Source organism: Ctenopharyngodon idella, chromosome 10 (assembly GCF_019924925.1).
Source record: "Ctenopharyngodon idella isolate HZGC_01 chromosome 10, HZGC01, whole genome shotgun sequence".
In the NCBI taxonomy this organism is placed as follows: Eukaryota; Metazoa; Chordata; class Actinopteri; order Cypriniformes; family Xenocyprididae; genus Ctenopharyngodon; species Ctenopharyngodon idella.
The window spans coordinates 38,283,707-38,303,463 of NC_067229.1; the positions used below are offsets into that span (position 1 = coordinate 38,283,707).

General features: G+C 35.0%; 1 protein-coding gene and 1 long non-coding RNA gene across 30 annotated transcripts in view; one reads left to right on the forward strand and one right to left on the reverse strand.

Annotated features, from left to right (window-relative positions):
- dlg2 (discs, large homolog 2 (Drosophila)) overlaps positions 1-3,869 on the forward strand; it is a 246,565-nt gene extending 242,696 nt beyond the window's left edge. For all 27 annotated transcript variants that reach the window (XM_051909206.1, XM_051909209.1, XM_051909208.1 and 24 more), the window contains 3 exons: positions 96-205; positions 316-407; positions 1,113-3,869. In XM_051909206.1, coding sequence (XP_051765166.1) covers positions 96-205; positions 316-407; positions 1,113-1,219 — 309 coding nt within the window. In that variant the 3' untranslated portion in view covers positions 1,220-3,869. The remainder of the gene's footprint in view (positions 1-95; positions 206-315; positions 408-1,112) is intronic.
- A 1,145-nt stretch (positions 3,870-5,014) lies between these two features.
- LOC127520758 (uncharacterized) lies at positions 5,015-15,284 on the reverse strand. 3 transcript variants are annotated; one of them, XR_007932194.1, is made up of 9 exons: positions 14,902-15,284; positions 14,046-14,369; positions 13,708-13,965; positions 13,240-13,275; positions 13,117-13,148; positions 9,112-11,626; positions 8,498-8,824; positions 8,158-8,415; positions 5,015-5,753 (listed from the first exon to the last, which is right to left on the reverse strand). It is a non-coding gene; the product is annotated as an uncharacterized LOC127520758 (long non-coding RNA). The 3 variants fall into 3 exon arrangements; XR_007932193.1 differs by having other exon boundaries at positions 14,046-14,372; positions 15,079-15,283; XR_007932192.1 differs by having other exon boundaries at positions 14,046-14,372; positions 14,768-15,283.
- Between the last annotated feature and the right edge of the window lie 4,473 nt (positions 15,285-19,757).

Consider the following 19,757-nt stretch of genomic DNA (forward strand, 5'->3'; position numbering starts at 1 on the left):
CTTGTCCTTGTGTCCTTGAATGTGTCCTTTGTGAACGGCCCCTTACTCAACTTTTCAGCTTCCCTTCATTTAGCAAGTCTTTATTGCTTTTCTAGGGTAAGCACTGCATACTTGACGTGTCTGGGAATGCCATAAAACGACTACAAGTAGCACAACTCTACCCCATTGCCATCTTTATAAAGCCTAGATCCATTGAGACCTTAATGTAAGTTTACCACACAGCTCTATGACGGTGTATTTATTCAATAAATAATACAAATTCCATTGCGCTCAGACTCAAGGGATTGATACATTTCTAAACCCTGTGCATTTCAGGGAGATGAATAAGAGGTTGACAGAAGAACAGGCCAAAAAGACATATGACCGTGCCATGAAACTGGAGCAGGAGTTTGGCGAGTACTTCACAGGTAACAGTAAAGTTCCTAATACATCGAGACGACCTGAGCAGTGTCTTCATGCTCAGAGGCTGTCCGATATCACCTTATTTGCATATTCTGATAGTCTGTTGCATATGCATTACCTCAGAGGCCAACCATTGCAGCTTGTTACATCCATCATATTTGACAAGCAGAGCCACAGAGCTGATGCTTTTTTTCCCTGAGTGAAACACATCAACTTTCTCTTGAAATATGCATTAGCCTGATCCTTGTGAGTGTATAGAGGAATATGAAAAAGAGCTCAGCGACATAATGATTAATTTGAGGACATTTTGAACCCGTGTGACTATGCTGTTGCTTTTTTATTCCATTGCTCTGTACCCGCAAGAAAAGAGATTTAAAAGAGAGTGTGTCACTTTACTAATAATTCTGTATACTCTAATACATGGACTATTTTTCTTAGTAGAAAAATCTAATGTTATTTTTAAATGAACAGCTGCATAGTTCTCTCTGCTTTGTTAGAGACTCTGTTGCTGGGTAAAATGGCTATTCTTACCGTTTACGCTAGAAGAATTCATAAGCGATAAAGTGGCTAATGATCCATTAAGTTAAAAAGCGATCATTATGAAACTGTCATTGGGGTTTCTTACTTCTTGTGGCGCAAAATAATAAAGACGTTGCTCAATAAAGTGCATAAGAATGTATTAACGTCAGCTCTTTCTCTCTCTCTCTCAGCGCTGGTTCAAGGGGACACACTAGAGGACATTTATAACCAGTGTAAGATGGTGATAGAGGAACAGTCTGGACCTTACATCTGGATTCCCTCAAAAGAAAAACTATAAAAAAAATCACCTTACCCTGGTAGGGACCTTGGACTGCAAAAAAACAAAACAAAACAAAAAAAAACATAGGAATAATTTGTAATATAATATAAATTATTATTATGGCAATGTTTATTGTTAACTCTTACAGTGATTTTATTTTGTTTGTTTGTTTGTTTGTTTATTTTACGTTGCATTTTTTTCACTTTCAATATGAATGTTCCTGAATGTACACCACAAAGTGTTAGAAGCATTTTTGGTCTCAACAAAAAAGTGGACTCTTTGTTTGTATATTTATTGGTTAGCATTTTAATTTAAGGAAAAATGGAAACAAAATTTAGCGCTGAGTATTCTTCTTCAAACAATCTTCAGTTGGGATTTCGAGCAGAAGGACAAAGAAGTAGGTCAGATCATCACGGATGATTTCCACGCACCATCACCACCTCCAAGAAGGAAAAAAAATCAATGTTGATATCAGCTTTTGTCACCTTTCACCCAACCGGTTGGTTTCACACACCTCCCAGACTCATTTCACAAACTCAGCATCTATGCACTCCTGTGGCTAACAACACACACATTGATTGTGTTCTCTTTTTTTTTTTTTTTGTATTTGTATTATTTTGTTAATTTTATTTTGTACAGACATCCATTTTGTTTGAGAACATTACTTTGAAGATTTAGTTCAACTTGTACATTATTTCTAATGGATCCTTTCAGAAAAGGATTAAAAGATGCTTTAGTTAGTGTAAACGGCTGAGGGGATTCAACTAGCTGTAGGATATATGACACTATATTTTGCTATTTATATTGATAGAGGACACAACAGCACAGAAAATATTTATAAAGATGATATATAACTTTGTCTAAAGAATCATTTTGGAAAAGAGATTTTACTGGGACTGGTGTATCATCTTGTGTCATTGCTGTTGTGCTGGTGAGAATGAAAGGTAATGAGTGCATGTTTTCCCTGAACAAAACTCCCCTTATCCATCCAATTCCGGAATCCTCTAAATCTAAACTGACTGAGAGTTCTGAAATCTCTGGAACTCATAGAACTTTAATTGGCTGAGGATTCTATTGTTTGAATTGAGTGCGTTTCAGCATTGTTCAGTCTGGATAACAGGAAGGAGCTTGATGTTTGCGAATCATTCATTGAACGGTTATTCAGTCGCGGCCTCCCTCAAGCACCCTCTAAAGTGTTTACAGTACCTCAACTACAGTTCAGAGAGAAATTGAGGGCCAAAGGGACAAGGTCTGCAAGCAGTCCTGTCTTAAAAGCTTTTACGTAAATGTAGTATAAAGATCTCGGAATCATTTTAGTTTGTTGTTTTTTCCATTTTGGCATGCTTTAAACTTGTGGCTTCCTGTCCACTCATTCGCAATGCATACTTCGGTCATTCGTGCCCTTTCCATGTCTAGTTGAGAGAGATTCCCGTCCTTCTACATTAATAGTAAAGCTCTCGCCATTCGTGGAAACTACAAATGCCAAAAGCCATTAACTCTGCTCACTCGTTTCAAATGTGGGGGGAATTATTTGTTGCAATATTTATTGGGAGATGTTACAGCACGGTTCTGTGGCAAGAGTCTTTTGACCTACTGGTCACCACTTGCCTTAAAAAAAGGGAAGAGGCTTTTCGGGCCAGATAGACATTTTTTACGCTTTCTTGAAGACTGAGCACTTTTGTATATTTGAGAAATTATTCACAGATTGTGTTCAACCAGATAGTGGACACAGAGGGGGATTTTCAGAAGAGAGGGACTGAATATCACAGTGAAGCTCTTCAGGGTGTAATATGAAATTTCTTTGAATAACAATAGATAATGTATATGTTATTATGACATTGTAAACCATGGACGGCATCAGTGACTATCAGAATATAAACTGAACATTTTAAATGCTGTGAAATAATTTTTTCCTCTTCTACATACATGTGTACATTTTTTTTTCTCCTTATTCAATGTGATTGTTCTATCATCTGTAGCATATCATTTTCTAAATTTAGTTCTAAATGCACACAATGGATCATAAAAGCATCTCACAGGATTTAGGATACCCTTCATGTTAAAATATTTGCTTTTAAATCTATTGGTATGATTATTAGGTAATCAAAAGTGCATCTCAATTACTGATGCAGTGGCTTTAATGAAAATCAAAACCCTGCAGATTGTACGCACTTGAACGAGGCTCTCCGAAACCTTATGGTGCTCATAGTCTGATTTGGTCCATTAATTCCAAGTGAATGTTCAGCTTAGTCAAACGTGCTGAAATGGGGTTGTTTTTGTCTCAGGGTTGCCAGATAGGGCTTAATCACTGATATTAAACCTTCAGATCAAAGTGCATCTGTTTATCACCTAAATCTCAAATGTTTTATTCCTGATACCTGCGTTGCATTTAGTCTATTCCTTTGTTCTGGAACGTCTGTGTCCGGTGAGTTCGCTTTGTGATTTATTTATCCCCAAACGGGCAATGCAAAATATTTTCCACACATTGTTTTTTTTTTTTTTTCCTCCCTGAAACCCAAATGATATGTGCAATTTTGTATATAAATATCTGTTTGCACTTATTGTAGTTGTATAGGAGATCTTTAATTAACACTGTCCCCAAACCTCTCTGTTTTTTCTATTTATATCACAGGAGATTAAAGTTAAATTATTAAACACTTACATCCCCCTTCTGTTTGCAGGTATCATTTCCCAGCATTTAATGGGTGTAACAATTTAAGCACACTTCTCACAAAAATCTCACAAAAAGTGAGATTATCTTCACATGTCTGTTAAAAGGAAATACTCCTTTCTTCCTTTTGGCTTTTCTGAAGCAAAAACAAAGAAAGGAAACCTATCCTTTGCATCCTGTTGCAGTATGTATTCCTGATATCCCAATAAAGACATTGCTTTAGGTATACACAATGAAGGTAGTCTACTCTAACTGTAAATGAACGATTTGGTGAGACTTATACTCTTCAACTGTCTCTCCAATGCTATTTTGGTCTCTTTTGTGCACTGTGAGAGTTTGCACCTCTTTACTGACATCTAGATTTGCCTTTTAACATCAATTAATCTGCCGCTGACTCCATGACATGCCGTTTAATTGATATACAGAACCTTTAACAGAGTTTGTCATGCAAGACAAACCACTTGTGCTCTCCCAATAGCTCTGAAAGTCATTTATCTATCTAATCACTACGTATGACAGTCACTAATGGGTAGGATGGAAACCTCTCACAGCGTGTCACTTCAAATATTGTATCCTTGACATTTATTGCAAGGCACTGGAGTTCTCAATGAAGTCCTTTTATGGCTTAAGTCTTTATAGTGTGTTCATGCTCTACATCAGGGGTTCCCAACCACATTCCTGGAGCCCCCCCAACACTGCACATTTTGCATGTCTCCTTTATCTGACACACCCATTTCAGGTCTTGGAGTCTCGACTGATATGCTGATGATCTGAATCAGGTGGGTTTGTTTAAGGAGACATGGAAAACATGCAGTGTTGGGGAGGCTCCAGAAATGTGGTTGGGAACCCCTGCTCTACATCAGGGGTGTCCAATCCTGCTCCTAGAGGGCTACTGTCCTGCTGAGTTTAGCTCCAACCCCAATTAAACACACCTGAACCAGCTAATCAAGGTTTTTAGGCATACAGGAAACTTCCAGTCAGGTGTGTTGTGGTAAGTTGGAGCTAAACTCTCCAGGACTGAGTCTGGACAGAAAATATACATTATCCAAGTGCAAGAGAAGAAACAAGTCTGTTCTTTTTCAGAATGATGCTTAAGAATGTAATTGTTGTAACAGCTGTTTTTGCTGCCATCTGGTGGTTGATCAGCATGTAAACCTTTTTTATTGCAATCTTTTGAACAATGAACATGAAGGGCAGTAATAATTACATCAAATCATATATTATGATAAACAAATATAATTAAAATAAAATAAGAGAAGAGAAAGCAGTAAGAAATTCACATATCTATAAACAAGTACAAAGAGGTACAAATTATTCAAAGACTAGATTAAAGATTTCGCTTTGTTATTTGTTGTTTCTTTTAATGTATACAAGTAGTGACCTATTTCTGTTTTAAAATTAGTTTTTGTTTTCACTTCCCATCTACATTTGTGGATAAAGATAAACCAAATTTTGAAGTCACCAGTATTCTACACCAGTATGAACAATTTTAAATGATACCTCCCTAAATGTATTGGTGATACAAAAGTGTCAGGAGATTTTAAAGGTCTTTTCCTAATTGACATCTTGAAATGGTCATATCTAAAATCCAGTGGCTAAAGGAACAGTGGAAAATTTCTTCTGACTCTGACTTCTGGCTCTGGTAAGTTGCGCTGCACCAGATTCATGAATATTCGTTTTTTTCATGAATATTCGCTGTTTTAACTCCAACATGCTTAGTTGTCATTCCTCTCCAGCATCAGGTCACGCTGTGGACTATTCATCACAATACTGAACAACTGTTTCCACCCTGCATGTTGATCCAAACTTAGAGTAACCAAAGTCTTTACTGGGCTCTTTCAGCTTCATGAAGTCTGTGTAGACGAATGGCAAAGGAGTCACCTGTTGAAAGTCAGGCACTTCTTGAGAGACAGGAGTGGTCAAAGTAAACAGGTATTATTAAAAACAAAATATTAAGAAAATCATAAACATTTAGTACATTTATCATTCATAGCATTCTGCTGGATGCAAATGTTTTTTTCGAGACTTAAAGACCCCATGAAATGACTTGACAGTGCATGATCACTTCAGAATACACGGCGCAGTTTGTGGAAATGGAGCGGTGCAGCTATGACGTCACTTTGTAGGCCAACCAGCAGTTAGCATCACACTGGTTCCCTTGACAAAACCCAATAGGATTTTTCCATAGGCTTTTGGATTATCACAAAAAAAACAAGCTCTGTGATCAGCAAAAGTTTATGAAACTTACACATTTTGTCCATCAAGTTAATTTTCACAGATCAGCACAACTTTTATGAATTTTGAAGCCTAAATGCAGTCACCAGAGGTAAAAAGCTAAAGGTAGGCTATAAACAAACTACACCACGGTCCCGTGACTTCAGTGTCACCACCATAAGCTTCTGGCAACTTTCCCAGAAAGTTTGAGTTAAAATAGTTTGTAAGAGCATGTACAAAGAGGCTGCAAAAACTAGGGTTGGAAATCGAAATAGATTCCAATTCTGGAATCGGATACTTAAGGTCAGGAATCGGATATTTGTTATAAAATTAAAATTTCGATTCCTTTTATCGATTCCTTTGTGTGCATTTTAATATGACTTTAAACCATTCAAGCAGCAGAAGACCTGTGCGCTGTTTACTGTGCTGCACATACATCCAGAGCACATGCACAGGAAAAGTTATTTTAATGTGATTTTAAACCATTCAAGCACAAGAAGACCCATACACTGTTTTCTGTGCTGCACACACATCCAAAGCGCACACAGAAAAGTAATTTTAATGTGGTTTTAAAACAATTCAAGCGCAAGAAGACTCGTACACTGTTTTCTGTGTTGCGCACACATCCAAAGCAAGAAAGCCGCCTCTCATACTGAATAGTGCGTGATACTGAACTGAGTTCTCTTCTGCATTTTATTGCATTTGAACAGACAAATACACACAAAATATCATCGTAAACACAGTTGGTTATGTCTTAACTGAACGTAAACAGTTGACAAAGAAAATGCAGTATATTAGGTCTGTGCAGCTCTTAAAGTGACAACAGCCTAATATTCCTGCTGCTGTCTTTATAATTATGTTAATAAAATAACAAAACGCAAAAAGAAAATTTACTCGCTGTTCTTGAATGAATAACTTTTGCTAGTCTAGGGGAAGGAACGCAACAGCAAAAATGGATGGTGGTGAATGAGTGTGCAACAGCATGAAAACATACTTCAGCCCCAGAATTTTCACAACAACTCAAATAACCACATATTTCACAAAAGAAAGTAGTTTTTATTTACAAAAAATAGGGTTATTAGAGTCAGAAGGGGGTATTGCCAAAACAACAAACATAAATCAATCTAACTCCTCGTTAACCAAATTACCTAAACTAAAAGAAAAGAAAACAAAAGTACAGAAAAATAAGCTAACTCCCTAGCTAACATAAATAGGAGGAAAAGTAAATAAAATGGCACCCATCTCCCTACTAACCCCACAATAAAGAAATATATAAATCAAACTAGAAAATTTCAAGTAAACCAAAAACAAAGAGGATTAATCAAAACTTACAATAAATGATCATAGAAGTCACCACTCACCAGAGGTGGAAAATCCAGGGGTCAGAAAGTAAAAGTCCTGCCATATTTTTATTCCACCCACAGAAGCACACCCTACACTCACACCCCAAGCTGTCTTATCTAGTTACTTATTAAAAACATACCTTTTCAAAAATCAACATGAACTGCTTCAAAATTAGCATTTTTGCTATGGGTGTGTGCATCTTATGCTGTAAAACATCAAAGTATTGTCAAGTTATGTTTACAACAGGCTTTATTTTACACATAAATCAAAAAGTCTCATCATAAAACCCCACAGGAAAATCTCAAAGGAGCCAGCGGCGAATTAGATTTCTGGGTTCTGACGTCATATACCTGCACCACTCTATTGTGAGAAAATTAAGCAGCAAAATAAATGTTGTAGTGTCACACAACAGGACGAAGTAATATTTATACGATCCACTTTCAAGCTAAAATGAAGGTGGATTGTATAAAATATAACATGATATACTTTTCTATAAATATGATCGACAGCTATAAGAAATATGACAGCGTTTGCTACTACCAGTTTGCAATGGTAAGTTTGCATTAACATATTGAGGCCTCAAAGCTAATAGATATGGAATAAAAGCCTCAAAACTTTTTTATTTTCATAGGGCCTTTGTGTTTAAAGATGTTTTTAGGTTTAAATTCTGGTCCTGAATATGATATTACAATCTGACATAATTTTAGGATTCAAACAAGCTGCTCACCTGTAATATACATGTGCTGTTCTGATTCTCCATATGCATTTGAAACAATACAGCTGTACGTCCCGTAATCTGAGCTGGTTATGTTGCTGATGTGTAGAGTTTGATTCCTCTCACTGAATGAGTGTCTGTGTTTCTCTAGAATGGGAACTCTTTCTCTCTTCCACATCAGAAGCAGAAATGACCCGCTCACTTCACATTTGAGAGTCACAGATGTGCTGGAGTTCCATGAGACCACTATTTCTGTTGCAATTGGTGGGTCTTAAAATGAAATGTGTTAATGAGCAAACAGATAAAGATGAAATGCATATGAATAATATGACTCTGATACATCTGGACTTACACTGAATAATTAATGTAAAGTTTTGGGATTTTATAGTTCCATTTCTTCTAACTATAGTTTCCTTGAAGACTCCTTCATCCTGTGCTGTCACGTTCTCCAGAATGAGGGTGTTATTGTTCAAATAGAAATGAACCTTTCCACAGCAGTCATTGTAGCATTTGGTACCATTGGTACTATTGTTTACAAACAATAGACATAATTCTGGTTGATTTAGTTTTAGTTTGGTCCATTGCACTGACTTAACAGCATCTTGATGAAGTGACATTCCAGTGAGATTAACACGACTATATAAGCCCGTCTCCACTTTAACTTCAGGAATGTCTTCTGCTGTTAAATAAATATGTATAGTCATTACTATCCATAAACAGATTTAAACACTTGAGTGAAAGAAGACAGACTATAAGCACAATAGCACATAATGGTGATATACTGAACATAAATGTAGAATGTACAATTTATCCCCCCCCCCCAAAAAAAAAACAGGTCTCTAATGTATTCTCTCCTGTATACTATACATGCAGCATTTTCAAAATACTAATATACACTGGTTCATTAATAGCACAAAAGAAGACACAGAAAAAGAGAAATCATTATAGCCTGCCCTACACACTTACCAAATACAGCAAACAGCAACAGCCAGACATAAATGTAACATTCAGGCATCGTAGGTCAAAAGTTAGACTTTTTGAAGCTAAATTACCATTTTATTATAATTTATAACCATTAATGAAACCATTCTAATCTGTAGATGTACTTTATATGATGTGCTTTAATGCTCTCGAAACAGTTGCCTCAGTTAAAAAAAATAGCCACTTTAAAGCACAACAGGAAATCAAAAGTTGGTAGAACAAGGAAGAAGGCAGGGCTACCCTGTTATCTTTAACAGAGTTTGTCATGCAAGACAAACCACTTGTGCTCTCCCAATACCTCTGAAAGTCATTTATCTATCACCTCTTATCTATGAGAGATCGTAAGTTTCCATCCTACCCATTAATGACTGTCATACATACACTGTAAAAAAATAAATCGTAAAAAAATGACTGTGACTGTCAGCTACGGCTGCCAAACAAAAACCTTAAAATGAAAGTAAAATATTCTAATTTAAATAAAGTGTAAAAAACTTTAACATAAATTTTCATTAAAATGTTTCTACAGAAAAACACTGTTATTTTACAGGTATTCCCTGAATTATTACAATAAAACACCTTCACTGCAAAACATAATCTTAAAAAAAAAAAAAAAAAAGGTCAAATGACTTTCAGCAAAGGCTGCCAATCAAAGTCTGTAAAATAAATGTAAAATATCTTAATTTAAATAAAGTGCAAAACATTTCTACAGAACAAAACACTTGTTTTATTCATATGTCCTGAATTGATATTAACAAAACACATTCAGAGAAAAACTAACATGGAAAAAGTCAAGGGTCAGGAGCCCAACTAAAGCAAACGCTCACCTCCATAATGGTGACATCGAACTTTTTTTTTTTTTTCAATAAAACATCAACATCTAAATCTTTGTTAATTCTCAATAAGAACCTTTGTATAAAAGAAATAAAGTCTAGACTGTAATAAATGAAGATGCTGAGATCTTGAGAGATCTGTTTGTGTCTGATGTTCTGCTGTTGTCAGTCATTTGAATCAAATCAGGAAATACCTGTAAAATAACAGTGTTTTTTTTACATTTAAAGAAATTTTTTCTTAAAGTTTTTTGCACTTTATTTAAATTAGAATATTTTACATTAATTTTATGGTTTTTGTTTGGCAGCCGTAGCTGCCAGTCATTGACCGTTTTTTTGTTTTGTTTTTTTGTTTTTTTAGGATTTTTTTTTTTTTAAAGTGAAGGTAATAATTCAGGAAATACCTGTAAAATAACGGTTTATTTAAATTAGGATATTTTACTTTAATTTTACAGGGTTTTTGGCTTCCATTAATTTGACCGTTTTATCATTTAACTGTTTTGTTACTGTTTAATTACTGATTATTTTTGTAATTTTACATACATTTGTTTGTAATTTAAGAAAACAGAAAAAATACTGTATAAAAAATACAGTACATTTTCTGTAAAAAATATATGAATTACTGTAATTTTTCATTAAAGTCATAATACATAAAATAACAGCCGAGTTGTTAATTTACATACATTGTTTGTAATTTTACAGAGTTTTGAGTATAATTTAAAATAAAAGAAAATGACCGTAAAAAAAAAAAAAAAAATCAGTTATTTTCCGTAAAATTTGGATTTTTTTTTTTTACAGTGTATCTAATGGTTCAAACGGAGGGGGAAATTGTGTCCATACCCAGCTAGGAAAAAATGTTGAAAACTCTGATGTTCATTTACTGAAGTGGTGTCCAGGAACTGTAAATAAATTACTGAACAAATTACTGCAAAAAAAAAAAAAAAATGGTAGCATCCTCCACAAACAATTAAGAGATTACCTTAGTTAAAGTTTGATTAATATGGACATATCAGTAAAAATATACACATTTTTTAATAAAAAGTGCTTTTTATTAAGAGGAATGTGGTGCATGGGGCCTCCACAAATTTTGCCCAGGGTCTTCAAAAGGTATAGAACCGGCCCTGGGCGTTCATACTTATCCAGTACCAAGTGCAAGAAAGAAAACAAGTTTCTTCTGTTCTTTTTCAGAATGATGCTTATTGAATGTAATTGAAACGATTATTCAGAAGATTGTCCATCCAAATTGTTGCTACTTGTGTTTTTTTCAAGGATCAGAAACAATTATGGTTGTACATGGTCAAACTGCTGCTTTCAGCTGTTTTTCGCTGCCATCTGGTGGTTGATGAGGATGTAAACATGTATTTTCCCCCTGCTCGTCTGACTCTGATGCTCTTGTAAGTTGCGCTGCACAGATTCATGAATATGAAAGTGTGTTAGTATTCGCTGACTGTTTTAAGTCCAATGTGTTTTGTAGTCTCTTATATTAGTTGTCATTCCTCTCCAGCATCACAATACTGAAGAACTGGATCTGCCCTGCATGTGGGTCCAACCTCAGAGTAACCAAAGTCCTCAAAGTGTTGCGTTGCAGCGGAGGCCTGATTGGGCTCTTTCAGCTTAATGAAGTCTGTGTAGACGTATGGCAAAGGAGTCACCTGTTGAAAGTCAGGCACTTCCTGAGAGACAGGAGTGGTCAAAGTAAACAGGTATTATTAAAAAAAAAAAATATTAAGAAAATCATAAACATATAATACATTTTTCATTCATAGCATTCCACTAGATAGAAAGAGTTCAAGACTTAAAGACCCCATGAAATGACTTGACAGCGCATGATCACTTTAGAATACACAGCGCAGTGCAGTTTGTGGAGTGGTGCAGGTATAATGTCACTTTGTAGGCCAACTGGCAGTTAGCATCACACTGGTTCCCTCGACAAAACCCAAAAGGATTTTTCCATAGGCTTTATCACAAAAAACAAGCTCTTTGATCAACAAAGGTTTATGATACATAGCGCAGCTGATTGGTTGCTGTTGCATCTCAACATTCAAATACTGGTAGTTTGCTGTTAACAGTCTGCAGCGTGCTTTCAGAAACCCTCCACCTTCCCCAGCTCCACCTGTATAGATCTGCTACAGGGGGTTATTTCATGTGTTACATATGCAGCAGCAGCATGTCTTATATTCTCACAGCAATGTCTGTGAATGTATTGGAAGTCTCGGTACTTGCTCTGCAGCAGCAGCAGAATAGCAGATCTATTCTGCCAAGACCAAATACAGTAAAATTACAATATCAATTACCATGACAACTCTCGGAGAGATTGGCATGGTAATGAAGTAAAAAGCAAAAAGCTAAAGGTAGGCTATAAACGAACTACAGCACAGGCACACAACTATAACATCATCACCACTAAGCCAGAGACAACTCTTTCAGTTTTTATCTAAAAAAACATTTTCCCAGAAAGTTTGAGTTAGAATAATCTATAAGAGCACAATTATGAACACAACAAAGCTGTTAAAACAGACATTTAATCTCCCAGACAGTCTCAGTAGACCCATTTAGCCACCTGTTAGTAACCGCCTTTTTCAAGACAACGTAACAGCTTAAAAAAATCATGTGCGGGGTAATATTTATGTATTTTATGTTGTAGAATAAAACCTGAAAGTATAATGCACTTGTGTTAACCACAGACCTTTACATTAACAAAACATTAACTTCGGGACGAGGGACATGGAAGTGCTAAAATGCTAAATCATTTGCGTGTTTTGGCCTACAAATTTACCTGCACCACTCTATTGTGAGAAAATTAAGCAGCAAGGTCAATTTTGAAGTATCACACAACATGTCAAAGTAATACTGATACAATCCACTTTCAAGCTAAAGTGAAGGTGGATTGTATAAAATATAACATGATATACTATACTATAAATATGATCAACAGCTATAAGAAATATGACAGCGTTTGCTACTACCAGTTTGCAATGGTAAGTTTGCATTAACATATTGAGGCCTCAAAGCTAATAGATGTGGAATAAAAGCCTCAAAACTTTTAAAATAAGGAAGATATCAGGTCTTTAAAATAAGGAAGATATCAGTCATTTTATTGTCTATCTAAATATTATTACTTTATTATTCCATCTGTTTATTAATGCTTTTGATTGGCCATTACCTGATAAATTACAAGGGTGTTATCTGCATCCCCTGTGAAGAATATTTCACAGATATTATGACAATGCAATACGGTGTATAATAATACAATATATATGTACACACATTGATTCATTTTTAATACCTTCATCTGTAGTTCTGCCATTTTCTGCTCTTTGCCCTAAAATACAATGACAGTAAAATATTCTGCATGAAATAAAGTCTTTTAAAAACAAAAGTTGCTGTAATTGTATTTCAGGTTTTAGGTAGCTTGTAGCTGTAGAGTTCTTTCAAGGGGAAATTTTTTTCTGGTTTTTGTCTATGATTTAATCTTTTTTTCCTTTCTGATGTTTTTGAGAACATTTGCTGAGATTACGTGTTATTGACATTCATGACCTGAGTCACAGAATAAACCTAAATCATGAAGGCTGTGGGTTTCATAAACATACAGTTATTATTTTGCTAAAGCAACATTGTTCATGTATTTGGGAGAAAGTCTTACTGTGATGGTATTTGTAAAGGCCGTAGAACACGATGTTTTTAGGTTTAAATTCTGGTCCTGAATATGATATTACAATCTGACATCATTTTAGGATTCAAATAAACTGCTCACCAGTAATATTTATGTGCTGTTCTGATTCTCCATACGCATTTGAAACAATACAGCTGTACGTCCCGTAATCTGAACTGGTTATGTTGCTGATGTGTAGAGTTTGATTCCTCTCACTGAATGAGTGTCTGTGTTTCTCTAGAACGGGGACTCTTTCTCTCTTCCACATCAGAAGCAGAAATGACCCGCTCACTTCACATTTGAGAGTCACAGATGTGCTGGAGTTCCATGAGACCGCTATTTCTGTTGCAATTGGTGGGTCTTAAAATGAAATGTGTTAATGAGCAAACAGATAAAGATGAAATGCATATGAATAATATGACTGGTACATCTGGACTTACATTGAATAATTAATGTAAAGTTTTGGGATTTTTGGGTTCCGTTCCTTCTAACTATAGTTTCCTTGAAGACTCCTTCATCCTGTGCTGTCACGTTCTCCAGAATGAGGGTGTTATTGTTCAAATAGAAATGAGCCTTTCCACAGCAGTCATTGTAGCATTTGATACTACTGCTACCACTGTTTACAAATATAAGACATACTTGTGATCTGTTTGGTTTTAGTTTGGTCCATTCCACTGACTTAACAGCATCTTGATGAAGTAACATTCCAGTGAGTTCAACACGTCTATATAAGCCCGTCTCCACGTTAACTTCAAGAATGTCTTCTGCTGTTAAATCAATATGTATAGTCATTACTATCCATAAACAGATTTAAACACTTGAGTGAAAGAAGACAGACTATATGCAGTAAGTGAGTTATGATATATTGGCCATAAATGTAGAATGTAATAATGTATCCAAAATTACCCAGAAAAAAAAAACAGGTCTCTAATGTATACTCTCATGTATACTATATACATATATATATATATATATATATATATATATATATATATATATATATATATATATATATATATATATAGCAACATTTGCAATATATGCAATATATATGCAATATATATATATATATGCAACATTTTCAAACTACTAATATACACTGATGCATTAATAACACAAAAAAAGCAGACACAGAAAAAGAGAAATAATTAGAAAAGCTTACCAAATACAGCAAACAGAAACAGCCAGACATGAATGTAACATCCAGGCATTGTAAGTCATAAGTTAGACTTTTTAAAGCTAAATTACCATTTTATAATTATTTATAATAATTGTGGTAGATTTTCCCCTACGCACCTGACTTAAGTTTACGTGGGTCGTCTCAAATCGACGCCCTGAAATGCCTACGTTGAAATGCCTTCATTGACAAATTATACTCTAGCGTGTCTCCAGTCGATGTCGGCTGAGTCGGTCAACGTCTTGACCCTTTTTGACACTAAAACCTGGGAAATAGATCTCTAGTGTCCCACTAACCTGCTGCACAGCAAAACCCCATACAGACTCCAGACGCCTTAGAATATGCTTTAATCACGGCCGGAGGACCTCATACCAATCACAGAGAATCCCACCAGCAAAAAGAATACAACAGTTTATATAGAATAAGAGCATGGTAAAGCATTCTACAATATGATTGGCTCTTCATATGTCAAACCCTTCTGTTACTAGGTAAAGAAAAATCTGCTCAAATCATTTATTAGTTCATTGGCTACCCAATATCATGGGGCTATTATATTTAGATAGTTGTCTAGCTGTCCCTAAGTTTCATTTCTCCTTTTGTTACATTCAAATATGATTTAGACATACTCAAGGATTGGGGACATTTAGGTTTCAAAAGCATATTAATCTTATTCCTGCAAGAAAAAGAAATGTTAGTTATGATTAATTAAAAATTCCATCACACCATTAATAAAACCCTTCTAATCTGTAGATGTACTTTATATGATGCACTTTAATGCACTCGAGAACTCAGTAAAAAAAATAGCCATGATAAACCACAACAGGAAAACAAAAGCTGGTAGAACAAGGAAGAAGGCAGGGCTGCTCTTATTCAGATTATCTTGTAGATGGTACATGTTTCATGTATGTTTCATGCAATATATAAGACCAATAATTGGTCCTGTTTGCCAGATCTGAGCCACAAGCAGGCCATAACAATGCTACATGTCAACCAAAAGCAAATAAATAAACCAGAACTAGACCTTAACTGAGCAACAAAATCTTTATATATTATTTATAGAATCATTTTAGCATTAACAAGTCTGTTAACAAGCAGAATCACTGAAGGAAAGAAGAGAACAGAAAAAAGAGACAAACAGAAACAAGAGCTACTGACTTCAGCCAAAGCCTTAGATGAAATCAACTGAAGATAAAAAAAGACATTAAATCTCTCCAGATCTCAGCAGAGGAGGATTAAACTCCACAAACAGCATTACAACTTCACATATTACTAACCAGATTGACTTTATATTTGTCATTCATTAACAGAAGTTCATATTGAGAAATAACAGAAGTTTAACGCTTGTTTCATTTGAAGTCACCATAATGGTGATTGGTGTTTCTATTAGTTGGGCTCTTAACTCTTACAACATGTGTCTTCTTTGGCTGCTGTGACAGTGTGTTTAGCAAAAAGCACAAAAGCTGAAACAAGATCAGCTGATGGTTTTTAGCTATTAATGGTTTATTGATTTCATTTGAACATAATAGTTGTTTTGCCATTTAAATTAAACAACTGTTTTCCTGCAACATAAGGCCACACTGTATTTTTGGAGTCAGTTAGAAAATTGAAAATGAAAACCATGAGCAGAAAACAATAGATTATAATGACAAACACAGATATGAGCAATCAGCGTATGAATCTCAACAATGGTGACAACAAAATATTCAGACAATAAGATCAAATCTGGACATCACATAAAGCTACTAAAAGACAACAAAAACCAAGCAAAAATAAAAGCAAATAGTTAGAATTAAAGAAAACAATAGGACAATTCAGCTGCATAATTTATTAATGCTGTGATGCATGCTGGGAGTTTTGTACTGTTGTTCCCAGCATGCATTGCGGCATGACACTTTTGATTGTCACCATTATTGAGATTCATGTGCTGATTCTTGATGTCTTTGTGTGTCATCTCAGAATAGCTTTTGTGTTTTTAATTTTATAATTGATTTCTGCAATATAGCATGATCTCATGTTGCAGTAACAGGGTTTGTAATATAAATGTATTACACTGTAAAAAAACTTTTCTTGTTTAGTGTTTTTGTCTTGTTTCCAGTCTAAACATCTAAAAATTCTTAAATCCAGATGCTTTTATTAGATAAGTAAAATGGCATAAGATATTTTTTATTGTAGGTGTAGTTGATTTCAACTTAATATTCTGTTATAGAATGCATTGTATCATGAAGCATGTCACCATTGTTGAGATTTATATTTCTACGTAAGAGGGTCTATGGTTGGAAAGATGTTTGGGAAGCCCGGCAGCGGTCAACCTGAAGCTTTTACCTGCACACCCACTGACGCTAAGCAGGGTTGAGCCCAGTCTATATCTGGATGGGAGACCTTCTGGGAGACTGGGTAGCTGTGGGAAGAGGTGTTAGAGAGGCTAGTAGGTCTGATCAACCTATGGTCTGAGTGGGTTCTAACGCCCCAGTACAGTTGCAATAAGCTGTGCTGTATAAAGGGTGTCACCCTGGTGTAAAATAGTCCATACTTCACATTACACCGCCCAACGCCCCAGTACAGTCGCCATAAACTGTACTGAATAAAGGGTTTAAATAAACCTCAGAAAATAAGGGGTGTAACCCTGGGGCAAAAATAATCCCTATGTTACATCACTATGCAGTTAGTTAGTTTCACACCACAAATGATATAGTACTTTATTTAGTTCTTACAACTTACATGCACATTTTTTTCATTACTGTTTTTAATGTTTTTGAAAGAAGTCTCATATGCTCATCAAGCCTGCATTTATCTGATCAAAAATACAATATTGTGAAATTTTTTCTATTTTAATATTCTTAAAAATATTATTTAGGTAACACTTTATTTTACAGTGTCCTTGTTACACGTTACATGTATTTGCTACACTGTAAAATAAGAAAATAACTGATTTTTTTTTCAGGTTGTTTTCTTTTATTTTAAATTGTAATCAAAACTCTGTAAAATTATCTCTAAATTATCAACTCGGCTGTTATTTTAAGTATTATGACATTAATGACAAATTACAGTAATACACATTGTTTATACAGAAAAACACTTTTTTCACAGGTATTTCCTGAATTAATACAATCAAACCTTCACAGTAAAACAAAATGGTGAAATGATTGGCAGCACAGGGTGCAAAACAAAAACCTTAAAATTAAAGTAAAATCTCATTTAAATAAGCTGAAAACACCGTCACATGACTGGCAGCAACGTAACATTAAACGCTAACAGATCTCTCTAGATCTCACATATTACAGTCCAGTTTGACTTTATGTCTTAATGAGAATGAACAGAGGTTTAGGAGTTGATGTTTTATTGAAAATAGGCTAATAAAGTTTGAAGTCACCATTATGGAGGTAAACGCTTGCTTTAGTTGGGCTCTTGACCCTTTACTGTCTTTCTTTATTGGTGAGAATTCAGTCATGGTGTAGTGGCCTGATTTACTGTTCTTATCCAGAGTCTGATCTCTTAGGTGTTAGTTTGCAGCTTTACAACAGTCTAGTGATATTATGAAATTATCAGATTAAAAAAAAAAAAAATCAGCTGTTTTAAAAACCATTATATATAAAGTGTTTTTGGCTGTCTTTTAGACACACAAACATCAAGAATCAGCATATGAACCTTAACAATGGTGACAATAAAAAGCTTTTTGTGACTTTAGCAGCTTGTTTTGTGATGTTCGGAGTTGATCTGTAAAACTAAAAATTTTGTCACCATTGTTGAGGTTCATACGTTGATTCTTTATGTCTGTGTGTGTGCCTATGTGCTTTTGTCCCAATAACTTCTGCATGTTGATTTTTTTTATGTGGTAGCATACTAGATCCACAATAATGTTCCCAGAAATCAGAATCTTGAAGTTAGTAAATCAGGTTGCTCCATGAAGTTTTAATCAGCTGATCTGTTACTCTTTTGTTGGAGCAGATAGAGAAAAATGAAAGTTAAAGAGTCAAAGGTCAAAAGCCAAACTAATGCAAATGCTTACCTCCACAAGCCACTTCAAACTTTATTATTTTCAACAAAACATCAAAATCTAAACATCAGTTAATTCTTAATAAGAAGCTTTGAATGGAAGAAATAAGTCAGAGTGGTTTGTAATAAGTGAAGATGCTGAGATCTGGAGACCAGTTAGTGTTTAATGTTCTGTTTTTGTTATCTGAGTTTTGTGAGGTTACCATTGTGCTGAAGAGTAGAGCCTGTGGTTCAGTCAATGATGAGCATAGAGACCTGTCACTGAAATCTCGTAACAAAACAAAACCGACCGTCATTTAAATCTCATAATAGAGCAAAGCTGATCGTCATTGAAATTTCGTAACGGAAAAATGAACTGTCATTGAAATCTTGTAACCAAATAAAACCGATACTGAAAACCAACTGTCATTAAAATTTGTAATGAAACAAAACCGACCATCATTAAAATGATGTTAGGGAACAAAACAGCCCATCATTGAAATCTCATAAAGAAACATAACCATCATTGAAATCTCATAAAGAAAAAAAAACTGACTGCTATTGAGATCTCCAAAAGGAACAAAACTGACCATCATTAAAATCTCATAAAGAAACAAAACCAACTGTCTTTGAAATCTCGTAAAAGAGCGTAGAAACAAAACCGACCGTCATTGAATTCTCACAACTGAACGAATCATACCATCATTGAAATCTCATAATGGAACAAAACCGACCATCATTGAGATCTCACAATTGAACAAAACTGACAATTATTGAGGTCTTGTAACCGAACAAAACCAATCATAATTGAAATCTTGTAAAGGAACAAAACCGACTGTCAATGAGATCTTGTAAAGATTTTCGTCTTCAAACTCGACTGTCTTTGAAATCTCATAATGGAATAAAACTGACCATCAAGATCTCTTAATGGCACAAAACCAACCGTCATTGAGATCTCACACCTGAACAAAACCGACCATCATTGAGATCTCACACCTGAACA